At 37.6% G+C, this 15,533-nt stretch overlaps 1 protein-coding gene across 1 annotated transcript in view; it reads right to left on the bottom strand.

The window, feature by feature from the left end:
* Positions 1 to 12,225: 12,225 nt before the first annotated feature.
* Mlc2 (myosin light chain 2) overlaps positions 12,226 to 15,533 on the bottom strand; it is an 18,366-nt gene continuing 15,058 nt past the window's right edge. The window contains exon 5 of the mRNA XM_069837317.1: positions 12,226 to 12,727. Coding sequence (XP_069693418.1) covers positions 12,556 to 12,727 — 172 coding nt within the window. The 3' untranslated portion in view covers positions 12,226 to 12,555. The remainder of the gene's footprint in view (positions 12,728 to 15,533) is intronic.

Genomic DNA, 15,533 nt, shown 5'->3' with positions numbered 1-15,533 from the left:
AATCTAAAAATTAACATGGATACAGTTTTAATAAGTTCTCTTCCCTTTATCTATTGAATCAGTGCTGGTCATCCCTGAATATAGCTCGACCAAGCGGCATATACAACCTCTTTCGTCTGTCTCTTTCCTTCCCGCTGTAAAGTGCTCAGGGTCTCCTGAGCTCTAAAGCGCGCGCTTGCTCCTATGGGCACCAATTGACATGACTGCCTCACACAATGAAAAACTCCTTTTCACAACAAGACACCACAGGAGCTAACTTAAAATTTAATAAGGAACGTCTTGAATGTCTAACATTAAATCAGTAGCGTGATACAGATTTAGCGAAAAATCACATCCTCAGAGTTTGTCTGCAATTGAACAAATAATAATAATAATAATAATAATAATAATAATAATAATAATAATAATAATAATAATAATAATCATCATCATCATCATCATCATCCATGACGCGAAAGTGCACTTAGGGCCAAGGCCGACCAATCGCCTGCTGCCTCACGTTCACATGCCTCAGAAGAGGTGAACGATCATTCTAATTAGAATGGAGGTATAGTAAGGTTAGCATGGTGATCCCCTGGCCATTATAGCTGATTTCCGTAACAAAGAATACTGTATCCAAAATTCTTCGACAATAGGAGTAGGATATTTATTTATTTTTCCGTCTCCTTTTCTGTACTTTTTCTTCAACTTTACTTAAGACACCGACAGTTTGTTTCACGTGATTGTTTTATTCGACTAAATTAACATCCGATTTTTCTAAAGCTTTTATAAAAGTATGCAGAAATTCGAAATCAAATTTGATGTAACACAATTTCCTTTTGATATGTGAATCACCAAACAGTTTATGAACAATTTTAATTGAAATGGTATCATTTTCGTCACAGGTTGGGGCTGAAGACAGAAGAATGTCAAAAAGGAAAAATAATGCAGAAAACTGTATGGTGAAGTTTAAATCTCCGTCATCATCCCATCGCGGCCTCCTATGGCGCACCCCGGGCAACGACTCTGTTGGTAAATTGATCTACACTCTGTTTCTGGAATCTATGGAGTAAATCGATGCATTTGGATGGAGCCTATGACAAGCGAATGTGCGGAGCCTTTCAGTGCAGAAGTGTACTGTATTGCGGGCTGCATCGCTCACGGCCGCTAAGGGGTAAGATGCTCGTGACAGAAGGTGACGGGTAGGAGTGGCATTTTAGACGCCCTCTTCAATCAATGCTTCCCCTAGAGCGGTCATTGGGCTGCCAGGGCAGGATTTAGATGTAGTGCCGCCCCTAGGCGGTGCTAAAATTTGCGACTCCCAACTTTCTACAAACCATTTATAAGTATCTATTTTTCAAGCCATGTTTAGTTTAAATTAGTTTTAAATGAAATGTTGCAATTCAGAAAACAATAAATTACTGGAATCAAAATACATGCATCTTACTTGTGAACTATAAAGATTTCCTTCGCACTTTCTTCACAGAGAAAGCATTGATGATATCATCAAGTCGATCTGACGAAGCAAATCAGACTCGATGCAAAGAAACAAATTCAAACTTATTCATTGTTGAAACAAAATTGATTTGTGAAAGGCAGGCTGTGGTTTATTTTTAAACATTGGTTTTGTTGGTGGTATAATTATTAGACCTACGAGTATTTCTTACTTTAAAGTAAATTAAAAAATAAACTCCAACTCTTTGCGAAATAAAGCTTTCATAACGAATTATATAGCCTAGTGCACATGCTGGAAAGTGATTATATAGTATTATTAACGATATATTGGAAATATAACTGAGAGTTGTAGTTACTATTCATAGCAGGATTGCCACCTTGAAGAAGTCAAAAGTCGGGACATTATAGCGGTCGGTATTCCATTTTATACATTAAAATTTAAATACTCTAAATTAAAAATAAACTACAAATACTGTATTAAACAATTCTAAAGGTATTGAAACTAATTATGTTTACATTACAGTAGTACGAACATGGTGCCTTGTACAAATCATGGCGCTGAGGCGAAGGCTGGAATTTATAGACGTACCTACCTATTTCTTATCTGATGCAGCGGCCTTTACAAGTTGCTTCTGATGTAGATAGGATGCGAATTAAGATTTCTGATGAGGTGGGGGATAGAATCCTAGATAGAGAATACCATACATAAAATTATTATCCTCATTCGATACGGCTTGTCCACACCTGTGGAGTAACGGTTAGCGCGTCTGGCCGCGAAACCAGGTGGCCCGGGTTCGATTCCCGGTTGGGGCAAGTTACCTGGTTGAGGTTTTTTCCGGGGTTTTCCCTCAACCTAATATGAGCAAATGCTGGGTAACTTTCGGTGTTGGACCGCGGACTCATTTCACCGGTATTATCACCTTCATCTCATTCAGACGCTAAATAACCTAAGCTATTGATAAAGAGTCGTAAAATAATCTACTAAAATTTGATACGGCTTAACGCTTGGTCGCACTGAGTTTCTTGTCTTGCATCTTGTTCATAATAATAATTATATCCATGAGCAGCTTAAGATAAGATGTGTAATTCCTAAGTTATTAATTGTTGTCAGCTTGTCGGTGATGATAATATATCAATATTATTTTCTTTGCTTATTTTATACTTTATAAAGTATATTTGTATTAAACAATAAAATTATATTTTGTGAGGGAAGGTAGAAGTTACCCCTGGCAGGGATGTTATTATGAATTTATGAGAGGGGGATAACTTTCTAACAGGGGGGGGAATCCCCCATTCCCCCCCGTTAATTCCCACCCTGCATGTAGAGTATATTGATGAAATTCAAAACAACTCATAGGCCTATTATAGTTTATTTTAACCAGAAGTTCACTTTTCACGGATTTTACGTGAAGTTTGTTTCTTTCTTCTGTCCACAAGTTTTTCATTAAAGAAAACACTCTTTCAACATGCGCGTTACTGACAGGAATGGACAACACATATTTTACTATTTTTAGTAAGTTAGGGGCTGGATATTTGTTAAAAAAAATGGACCCTTTTTCAGTTGGTAAATCTAGTTTTTAAGAGTTTCAATAGCATCTCTTAGAACAACGAACTCATTATACAGTTCATCACCGTTTATTTCTAAACTGTGGGCATTTAAAATTTCTATAAGACTATCAAATGTCACTACTTTTCAGATTCAAGACAGCGAATTTATTAAAAGGGAAGGTCTCGAAGTTGAACCACTTATTTAAATAATGAAGACTCCTCTGATGTAGGCTACAGTAGATGCAACTCTTCTAAATATTTCCTTGTCCAATTTGCTTAATTTCTTCAAATTTTGATCAACTTGAAAGCCATAAAATCCATCTTTTAATTTATATTGAATGTTTTTATGTAGGAATTCTAAGATAGCATAAAGATTTGTAAGTTGAATTGTTTTATTTTCGAGTTGTAAAATTGTTGTTGTAACAGAATTCATATAGTTATGCATGAAATGCATATAAAAAAGGAAGTGACCATTCATCTTCTTCGTCTATTCCTATTATGCAAGTCCATACTAAAGGATTTGTTTCTTTTTTTCCTTGAGAGAGAAAATAGGATCGTATAGGATTCCAGTTTTTGAGCAAACGCTCTAGAGCTGGCAACAGGGACAACCACCGAATTGGAATAGGGGAGAGTCGGGTAGTATCGGACATCGGGTAATATCGGACAGTGAGTTTCTTTCATCTACCACACGATGATAGTACCTGATTGACATGGTTACGTTTCTGTGATGTCGCATAGAGAAACGTAACCATGTCATTCAGGTACTACCATATGGTGGTAGATGAAAGAAACGCACTGTCCGATATTACCCGATGTCCGATACTATCCGACTCTCCCCTATGCCTTAAAATTGTTGAATATTCTTGTTCAACAAACTGAAAAAAGTTTTTGAGTTCATTAGTTTTCTTACTAGAAGACGAAAACTCGTTATAAACTTTTAGTACTAGACACTCGACATCAAATTTCATCACTTTGCATGCATTTTTGGCCGTGTTAGGGTAGGTACACGTTGGAGCAACGATAAACGATAAAAGAAATGACCTAGCGACGCTTTGGAATTATCAAAGAATCAAGTGTTCATATCGGAGCAACGAGGACGCGGGAAGCGAACATTTTGATTTATCAGTAGAAGATATTCTAGACATCCACTTAATGAAAGAAGCTATATAGGAAATATCAGCTGCTAGGTTCAAGGTTAATATAACTTAAATACGTACAAAAGTAAACCCGTTTCTCATCCCAAAGGTAGTATAAATTCGTTGTGCTGTGATTGGTTCTTGTGATCACATAATGTATCACGAATAAATACACAACTGATCAATTTTCCAATATCTACAATAATTAATTTAATATGCCGAAATAATAATAAGTCGATAAATATTCGGATATATTGATAACCACCTGTCATTATACAGATTAATATTATCTTAATCAGAGATCATATGAACGACAAGAGCGAAGAAAATGGTACTTTTCTTTTTCGTCGCTTTTATCGTGTATCTTCGCTTTTATCGTTACTCCAATATGCACACCTCAATGACAATGCATGCTTCAATTCTCTCTGATATGGCATCGCTGCTTCTTTTATCGTGTATCTTCGCTTTTATCGTTACTCCAATATGCACACCTCAATGACAATGCATGCTTCAATTCTCTCTGATATGGCATCGCTGCTTCTTTTATCGTGCATCTTCGCTTTTATCGTTACTCCAATATGCACACCTCAATGACAATGCATGCTTCAATTCTCTCTGATATGGCATCGCTGCTTATTTTATCGTGTATCTTCGCTTTTATCGTTACTCCAATATGCACACCTCAATGACAATGCATGCTTCAATTCTCTCTGATATGGCATCGCTGCTTCTTTTATCGTGTATCTTCGCTTTTATCGTTACTCCAATATGCACACCTCAATGACAATGCATGCTTCAATTCTCTCTGATATGGCATCGCTGCTTCTTTTATCGTGTATCTTCGCTTTTATCGTTACTCCAATATGCACACCTCAATGACAATGCATGCTTCAATTCTCTCTGATATGGCATCGCTGCTTCTTTTATCGTGTATCTTCGCTTTTATCGTTACTCCAATATGCACACCTCAATGACAATGCATGCTTCAATTCTCTCTGATATGGCATCGCTGCTTCTTTTATCGTGTATCTTCGCTTTTATCGTTACTCCAATATGCACACCTCAATGACAATGCATGCTTCAATTCTCTCTGATATGGCATCGCTGCTTCTTTTATCGTGTATCTTCGCTTTTATCGTTACTCCAATATGCACACCTCAATGACAATGCATGCTTCAATTCTCTGTGATATAGCATCGCTGCTTCTTTTCTCTGTATCTTCGCTTTTATCGTTACTCCAATATGCACACCTCAATAACAATGCATGCTTCAATTCTCTGTGATATAGCATCGCTGCTTCTTTTCTCTGTATCTTCGCTTTTATCGTTACTCCAATATGCACACCTCAATAACAATGCATGCTTCAATTCTCTGTGATATAGCATCGCTGCTTCTTTTCTCTGTATCTTCGCTTTTATCGTTACTCCAATATGCACACCTCAATAACAATGCATGCTTGAATTCTCTCTGATATAGCATCGCTGCTTCTTTTATCGTTTATCGTCGCTCCAACGTGTACGTACCCTTACGAATAACGTGACAATTACAATTCGCTTGAATTATGTTATCATTTAAAGATTTGGAATTCTGAAAAACTGAGTAGTGTTTTCCGTAGTTGACCGCCGCATTGTCTGCACCAAAACTTGATATGTTAGAAACTTTCAAATCGTGTCAATCTAAAATAGATTCCATTTCTCAAAAATACCGTCAGCTGTTTCATTCGATTCATCATAAAAGCTAAGTATTTTCTCTTTAACTCCACTGTAATAATAATAATAATAATAATAATAATAATAATAATAATAATAATAATAATAATCCGTGGTGCTACAGCCCGTGAAGGGCCAAGACCGACCAGCCGGCTGCTGGCCTCACGCCCACTTGCCGAAGCAGAGGTGGACGATCATCCAACCAGAATGGAGGTATCGTGTGGTTAGCACGATGATCCCCCCAGCTGTTATAGCTGGCATTCGCAACCGGATTTCGCTACCTATCGTAGCTCCCCAAGTGCATCACGATGCTGGGTGGGCACCGGTCCCATACACTGGCCGAAATTTCATGAGAAAATTTCTTCCCTTAACTCCACTAATCTCAGAAAAATATTTAGACTAATACTGACTAGGAAGCACTTAATATTGTCTTTATTTGAGGCATCTGTCGAATCCAGTGTTGTTTTACAATCAGTAGAGTGGCATGAAAAATTGAATTCTATAATGCGGGTATATTTACATACGATTGGCAACGCTGACTATTATCTTCGCCATCTATTGAGTGAAGTAATAACTAAAGAAGTCACGCTTACACCAACAAATTATCGATCACTATCGATTAGTAGGGTCAGATGCCTTTGAACGTAGATGTAACTCATCCTTAATTGTTTCCCAGAATCACTTGATCATCAATAATCACCATGCAGTTATTTTAAGAGGTGTAAATATATCTTCCAACTACAGCGATTTCGTCCTCTACACTTATAATCGTATACGTCACTAATAAGGAGATATATTCAGTTTCAACTGTCCTGATGTTTCGGTGTTGCATGTTCCACACTAAAGTTTTCATCTCTTTGCCACATTCGCGCCATCTAGCGAGATGACAAAAAATCTCGCTACGTCAAGTATTGTACATAGTCTGCTTTTACTCTTACATTTTTCTACGATTACTTGGCAGATATTTAAATGGGTCACTAATCTTATGAGGCAGATGTCATTTCCTCCAGTGTGACATAGGTTTGCAGTAAGCTGAGAGACCGAAATATGGTTCAGGAATTCTGCACGTCTGCATGTTTGTTCTACCCATATCTCAAAGCATGGATAAAAATAAATGACATGTAGTCTTTTAAACTTCCTATCGTCATCACCATATAAATACAATCCAGAAAAGAAGTTTGTGGAACAATTGATTACCTATTCCATGATCTTAGGTTTAATCCTATCATTTCAGAGGCATATCATCCATTATTCAATGGATATTTACACATTGTAGTGTTGTAGAAAACATTTGCAAACTTTCAAATAAATATAATATGTTTTTACACCGCGATACCAAAAAAGTAGTCCTGGTATCCAGCACATCAGTATCCGTCCGCCAGTATACGTATTGCCTTTCTTCATAAATCAGCAGTGCCCAGTGCTTTGCACACTACTCCTTAGGGTGTACTAAGTGACCATAGTGTAAACCTATTTTATTTTAATACTCGTATATTAATTTATTTGGACAGTGCAATGTAACTTCTTAATTTAGAAATAGGTGGAAAATCACGGCACATAAATTTGATAACCATTAGTACAGAATGGCAATTCAACATATCAGATTAACTTGACGACACGGTTTCATTTTTATGTGCAAGAAATATATATATATATATATATATATATATATATATATATATATATACATGAATAGTTAATTCATAATGTTTTACCCAAGGGCAGGTCTTTCACTGAAAATCAAGCTTTCTCCAATCTTTATTATTTTCTGCCTTCCTCTTTGTCTCCTCATATGATCCATATACCTTAATGTCGTTTGTCATCTACTATCTTCTTCTGACCCGAACTTTTCTTCCGTTCACCATTCCTTCCAGCGCATCCTTCAGTAGGCAATTTCTTCTCAGCCAGTAACCCAACCAGCTCCTTTTTCTCTTTGTGATCAGTTTCAGCATCATTTCTTCACTCACTCTTTCCCAAAACAGCTTCATTTTTTATTCTGTCTGTCCATTTCACACGCTCCATTCTTCTCCATATCCACATTTCAAATACTTTCAGTCGCTTCTTTTCACTTCATCGTAATGTCCATGTTTATCTCACCTAAAATACCACATTCCACACAAAGCACTTCAATAATTTCTTCCTTAGTTCTTTTTCCAGAGGTCCTTTTTATATTAAAACCTTCCTTTGCCATATCTATCCTCCTTCTGACTTCCTGGCAGCAGCTCATGCTACTGCTTATAGTATACTCCAGGTATTTGAAACCGTCCACTTACTCTACTGCAAGAATTCGCACGTTTACTTTCATTATTTTTCTTCCTATGACCATGGTCTTCGTCTGTTGGCATTTATCTTCGGCCCGTACTTCTCACAGCTGTCATGCAGCTCCAGTAGCATATCCCTTAGTGTCGTCTCCTCTTCTGCTTGATTGTGTGTCCAGTTTTTTTTTTTTTTTCAATTTTGTTTAATATAAATTCAGGTCTGAAGGGGTTAAAGTGAGAAAATTATATTTCATTTCCAATGTGAGAAGAACATATCTTATAAGTTTACACCTGTTGTAGATGTATTTCAAAATTGGTCAATTTTATTTCAGAATGTGTCACTTGCATTTCAAATTGGTAGGTGCCGCAGAACCCTGGGATGCCAATTTGAAATACAAATGACACATTCTGAAGTGCAATTGTGTTTCTAATGAAAAATTAGTTCTGACAGAATTGTATTATTTTAAATGAAATGTACATGACTTAGTTAAGAAGAAAACAAATTTTCACCTGGGAGAATAATTGCTGGCAAATTCTCCTTTCATTCACGGATAGGATTAATTTAAGGGGAGAGGATGGTATTTTTTTTGGCGAAAAATGAGTAAATTTTCAAAAAAAAATCTTTAAAATACACTGTGATATGTGTGGAATGCATAGCATAACATTTTGTGGGTATTTGTGCCCTTATCGGATGTTGAGTCGCCATTTTTAAACTTCCTGCGTTATGGATTTTTAAATCACTCGCCCACTTTTATTGTTTCCGATAAATTAAATTTTCAATTTTTTTTTCTTTAAAATACACTTTGATATGTGTGGAATGCATTGCATAACATTTTGTGCGTATTTGTGTCCTTATCGGATGTTGAGACGTTATTTTTAAACTTCCTGCGCTATGGATTTTTAAATCACACGCCCGCTTTTATCGGTTTCCAGTAACTTCATTTTTTTTTGCTACATAGCCAGACAAAAATGGATATAATTTCTGAACTATTAAAGATACATGCATGAAATTTAGAACACACATTCTTTAGACTATTATGGAACTTTTCTCTATAACAGAATTTTGTTAATTGATTTAATTTTAAAAATACTTCCGTTTGTTTGCAAGAAAGGAAATCAGAAAATTGTTATTAAATTTTAATTGTTTATTTTACAAACGTAGGGACTAATATCAAAATTCTGTTACAGAGAGTTTGTAGAACATGCTTTAGCAAATATATTGCAAAAAACTGTTTGAATCTATCTTTAAAAACGGTTTAGATATATCGGTTTTAGTACAATCCTGCATTAGGTATATTTTTTTCAAATTTGGGCTCCTAAATAATTTTTTTTATAATTTTTTTTGGTTGAGTTGCCACAGCTATGAGCTCTCTACATACAAAAAATTAATATTTTACACCAAATAGGAAAAAAGTTAAAACAAATACCATCCTCTCCCCTTAAAAGCCATACATCTGTGGCACCGGAACTTCTGGCTGTATTTCCGTTTCTTGTCGTTCTCAATGTCACCATGCTGGCGACTGGATCCGAAATTCTTTGGTTTAAATTCGGTCTAGGGCGATAGATTTTAAAGGGAGATAAAATCCTGTTTATGGCTTCCGGGAGGGACGTGCATCTGTGGAGCCGGTGATGTAGCTGCAAAGCACAGCCAAGAACCATGTCCTTTATAGGTGGCTCACGAAAAACTTGTCGGCCATTTGTCGACCATGCTGAGTTTCGATGCTAAACCGTCTTCAGTTGGAACTGTTGTTAAATGCAATACTACTGCTACTCATTTCCTTCTATTTTCCGTCCTCTTCCGGGAGTTCGCAAACCTCGGATATAACGGGGTACAAGTATAAAGAATTCCTTGACCGAAGAAATCGAGGAGTAACTTGGCTTCGTGTTCAACAGTTCCGTTCGACTCGCGACAAATGTGCTGTGATATCCTGCTGTGGAAACCTTCCAACCGCGATAGACAGCAATCTAGGACGATTTCTTCGGTCTAGAAATTCCCTGTATATCCACTAAATGTTTCAAGGTGCTTAGGAAAAAGGATAGAAATTAACGCGTTACTTGCTTATGGCTTTTAAGGAACCCGAAGGTTCATTGCCGTCCTCACATAGGGGAGAGTTGGGTAGAATCGGACATCGGGTAATATCGGACAGTGAGTTTCTTTCATCTACCACACGATGATAGTACCTGATTGACATGGTTACGTTTCTGTGATGTCGCATAGAGAAACGTAACCATGTCATTCAGGTACTACCATATGGTGGTAGATGAAAGAAACGCACTGTCCGATATTACCCGATGTCCGATACTACCCGACTCTCCCCTAAGCCCGCCATCGGTCCCTATCCTGAGCAAGATTAATCTAGTCTCTATCATCATATCCCACCTCCCTAAAATCCGTTTTTATATTAACCTCCCATCTATGTATCGGCCTCTTCAAAGGTCTTTTTCCCTCCGGTCTCCCAACTAACACTCTATATGCATTTCTGGATTCGCCCATACGTGCTACATGCCCTGCCCATCTCAAACGTCTGGATTTAATGTTCCTAATTATATCCGGTGAAGATTAAAATGCATACAGTTCTGCGTTTTGTAACTTTCTCCATTCTCCTGTAACTTCATCCCCCTTACCTTCAAATATTTTCCTAAGCATCTTATTCTCGAACAGCCTTAGCCTCTGTTCCTCTCTCAAAGTGAGAGTCCAAGTTTCACAACTATAAAGAACAACCGGTAATATAACTGTTTTATAAATTCAAACTTTCAGCTTTTTTGAGAGCAGACTAGATAACAAAAGCTTCACAACCAAATAATAACAGGCATTTCCCATATTTATTCTGCGTTTAATTTCCTCCCGAGTGTCATTTATATTTGTTACTGTTGCTCCAAGTTATTTGAATTTTTCCACCTCTTCAAAAGATAAATTTCCAATTTTTATATTTCCATTTCGTAGTATGTTCTGGTCGTAGTCGCTCTAATTTCCGGCAGCCAATCACGTTGCCGGTCGCCTACACTTAAACGTGTGCGACTTGTGATTCGCTGATGCATTTCCTAAGGCTCGATAAATACTTAATATAATCGCCCGCCATTTTGGCTCTTTCGTTGGGTTCGCAGAAAGCACACGAGGACGTTATTTGCCGCTCAAATATTTGCTCAATTACAGTGCATTTGATTTATTATCATAGGAGCTACGACATGATGATGTTTAACGGTGCGGCAAATAGATCCCTCGTCTGGTAGTTCGGCAACGAAAGAACAAAAAATGGCGAACGATACTACCTACCTAGACTTTATAGAGCCTTCACTTCCTAAAGCGTAAGCAAAGAGGAGGAGTCACGCCGGGAATAACAGCGTCGCGACTATAGTTACATTTTTTTTTTTCGGGATTTACTTCCAAACCTATCTCTTTACTTGCTTCAACTAAGATTTCCGTGTTTTCCCTAATAGTTTGTGGATTTTCTCCTAACATATTCACGCCATCCGCATAGACAAGAAGCTGATGTAACCCATTTAATTCCAAACCCTCTCTGCTATCCTGGACTTTCGTAATGGTATATTGTAGAGCAAAGTTGAAAAAAAAATTAACGTCTTCCGTATTCAAACTATAGTTGGCAACACAATGTCTTGTCTAGCACAGCTTGTTACAGGAAAGCAAGGTGATGAAGGAAAGAAAAACCATGTCTTTATTTCGATTTTTTTTATTCAATGACGTCGTGATCAATGCTCAGTAAACCAGCGGGTCGAGCATAAGTAGAACAGCAGACAGATACTGAGAAGAATGTGATATGTAATAGGAAGAATCAAGAAAGTAAGAGAAAGAAGAAACGGAAAGAGAAGAGCGTAGACAGTAATGAGAGGTAAGATGAGACTCATGAGTGAGAATGTTTTAAAATGAATGAGAGAAAATGCGAGTGAAGTAGAAGTTTGCTGATATGAATAATGACTGCCCTGCTGCAAGCACAAGAGACTTTTTATTGTCTTTAAATATAAAAATTACGCGCCTTTCCAAGTGATCGACAAGGTTTCCTTTCACCAAGTCTTATCAAAACTTAGTACAAAGATAGTTATATGAAGACAGATTTTTGTATGATGTTTGTCCTAATAAAAAAATAGAAAGTCTTTATACACGACATAAAAGACGACCATACATTGTTTTTACACTTGCTTTATTTCCAGAATTCTCTGTGCTTTAACCTAAGAATACCTTTTGGATGATGATGTGATGAGCATTCAAGATGTTTACCAACTTTAATGATGAATGATGGACCCACTGAACTAACCCCCTTAGAAAAAATGGAATAGTTTTCTTGTCTCAAAAATAACTTCCTCCAAAATAAGAAAGCTATTTCACTGACCCCAAGAAACAATCTTGATTTTATTTCTAAGTCTTGGCTTTTGGGGTGAATCCGAGTGTGTCTTGTCAGTAGCACATTGTGTGTTGATGAAATGTGATGATCTCTCCATGGCAGCGGATGTCGCTTAAGCGGCCTCGCCTTCTCCACCTTCTTCCTCCTCTGGAGAGGCTGTAAGCAGCTGGATGAGCTTCGCTGTGTTGATGAAGCCCTTGTCGTCAATCTCAAAGTTGTCATAAGCATCATCGACTTCCTCACCGCTGAACTTATCACCCCAGGTCATCAGGGCGTGCCTCAGTCTGAATAAAAAAAAGAAAAAGCACACACACCATTGACATGTAAGTTGTGACTTTCTTGACTAATACCTAATTTCACCAGGTTCAAACTTGTGTTATGATTTTCACATTTGAGGGGCTTAGAACAAAAAGCAGGTAAGTGACATTATTAAAAAAAATGAGGTAAGTGCGTGTTGTGATAGCCCAAAAGGATGTTTCTTTGGGATAAAATCACGTATTGTCGGACCATTGGATCTATGCCCCTTCAGCGCTGTCGTCGTCCTTGGAAAAGTTAACGTCTCTACTCACCCCATTCCACCCGTTTCTCTCCCACTACGTCAAACAGCAGGCCACGAACCTTGCCGAATAGGGATGTTGCCAAACTTCCGTCAAACAGTGTCATGTCTCTTGAATATTGCTTATAATACTAATTATTACTTATTCATAATTTGATTTAAGTAGGTCTAATGACGCTGATTGACTTATGCAAAATGCTATTACTTGCTTAATAATATTTCTTTCATCACTCCGTGCTACAGTATTCATGTTGAGTTGACAACACTGGACTGCAAGTGCAAATAAACTGTCCCGCAAGAAGGCTCAAAATTGTGAGTAGTGGGGGAGAGAAAGAGAGAGGGATAGAAAAGAGAGAAAAAGGAATACAGGGGGAGAAATGAATTGTCGAGGCTGAAAAGGAATTAAGGTTCAGTTCGCATATCTTACGGGGGCACAGATCCGATGGTCCGACTATAAGTGGTCACACTGTGCAGTGCTGCTATATGGGCATCATTTTATCAAACTAGTGTATAATATTCCATTGCATGTAGAACTTTAACTGTAATTTCCTCAAAACAATGTTTCCGTCACTTACCTGCTTTTTGTTCTAAGCCCCTCATTTCACACTCATTTAGTACCAGGGAATGCGTTTAGGCAACGTATTGTTCACCAAACCGAAATATTTTAAGGTTAGATTTGGCACAGATGCATTATAGGGGCCAATCTCCTTATTGGTTGAATGGTATGAATGCTACTATCGATATGTATTGTTGTCATAATCGACATAAAATATGTTGCCAACTTCTAAATTAACAGTCACTTCTACTAAGGTTGGATAAAAAGTAATGGCAACAGTTCGATATTTCTGACATGGCTTTATTCACAGGGGTACAACATTTACGTACCTTCTATATAGTCGCCCCCCTTATTTATTACCTTTTGCCAAATGTTTGGAAGGCGTCGTACACCATCAGCGCGTCCATCTTTGTTGATGTTCCGTATTGACCGCCCTATAGCACGGATAAGTTCGTCTCTGGTATTGTACCGGGTCCCTCGCAGTGGTTCTTTCACTTTGGTGAAAAGATCGTAATCGCATGGATCATATCGGGTGAGTACGGTGGATGTTCCAGTAGTCCGCGTTTTCCGTATGCCTTGGAGGTACAACGTGGTGCAGTATTACCCCATCAACGTCATATGCCACAATGAACATCACTTTCACATCCCTGCCTTCCCGGAACGTTTTAACCCAACGTGCCACTGTGCGATATGGCAACGCTGCATCGGCATATGCTTCATGCAGTCCCTGAAAATATTCTTGTGCACTACGACCTCGTGTCACTTCAATTTTGATCCAGGAATGTTGCTCTAGTTTTGTAAACGTGGTCTTAGGGCGCTCGCACTATCCCTATGAAAGTCAACGTTCTACACACTGCAGTAGATTGACAGAGTACTGTCGCCGCTGGCTGCACTAACTCATCTAACAGTCCTTGTTCATGTCCATACAGCTGGCAACTCTCGAACGCACCATCGTCACGTGACAGCAGTGTTGCCATTACTTTTTATCCAACCTATGTATATTGTTGACTTGTAGCCTACTTCAAAATGGAAATAACGGCAGTAATAGTAAAAAATATTATCCCTGGATCAAAAATATAATACGAAGTGACTAAAATCACATCAGTATTAACAAACTGTTTACACTTTTTTATTTAATTTTTTTAATTTGGTAGCATTTAATGCTTATCAAATATCGAATGCTACAAACGCTAATCGAACCATTACTTCCGCTGACCCTTTATGCGTATAATGTGTGATGGGTGGCCCCTATAATGCATCTGTTCCCTAGATTTATAATTTCTCCACAATAATCAATACTTTCGCAATATCTAAACAAAAGAAAGTCATCTAATACAGTTCTATGTAAAGCATATATTCCCCGAGCAGAACAATCTGCCCTGTTGAATCCCAAGCGTGGCTAACGAGAAAGACAGGCTTCGGCACGAATTGGAGTCACGTGATTATCATGGTCTAGTCATGGCCATCTGACAATCGCCTAATATAAATAGATGTTCAAAGTTTTAAAAAACAAATTAATTGTTATGTTAAACTCATGTTAAACGTGCATTTATATATAAGCTTGTTCAAAGTTGGCCACGTTATGACTAAGAATGTGACACGTGATGTGGCATCTGTGTGGCGGAAACAATAATACGGAAAGTAAAAGTCTGACATGTGGATGCATTTTAATTTTAAACATTAAACTGTATTATTAATTTTACTCAATGGTTGGTTGTGCGGCTTCAAATTGTACAAATAGGCCTAATAGTAGATGTGTTAATAGGTGGCCTAAATATTTGAATTTTTGGATCTTTTTCTAAATCTCCACTCTTTAATGAGCCCCTGTCTTGACTGTTTCACGATATCATCATATATTTTGTTTTGCCTACGTTTACTTTGATTGCCTCCGAATTGACACTTCTGTCGAACTTGTAATTTCTTCTTTTCTATTTTAAATAACATAATAACATAAGCATGAACAAGAACACTAACTATA

Source organism: Periplaneta americana, chromosome 1 (assembly GCF_040183065.1).
Source record: "Periplaneta americana isolate PAMFEO1 chromosome 1, P.americana_PAMFEO1_priV1, whole genome shotgun sequence".
Classification (NCBI taxonomy): domain Eukaryota; kingdom Metazoa; phylum Arthropoda; class Insecta; order Blattodea; family Blattidae; genus Periplaneta; species Periplaneta americana.
The sequence above is the reverse complement of the archived record's forward strand: the minus strand, read 5'-3'. Positions and strand labels throughout refer to the sequence as shown.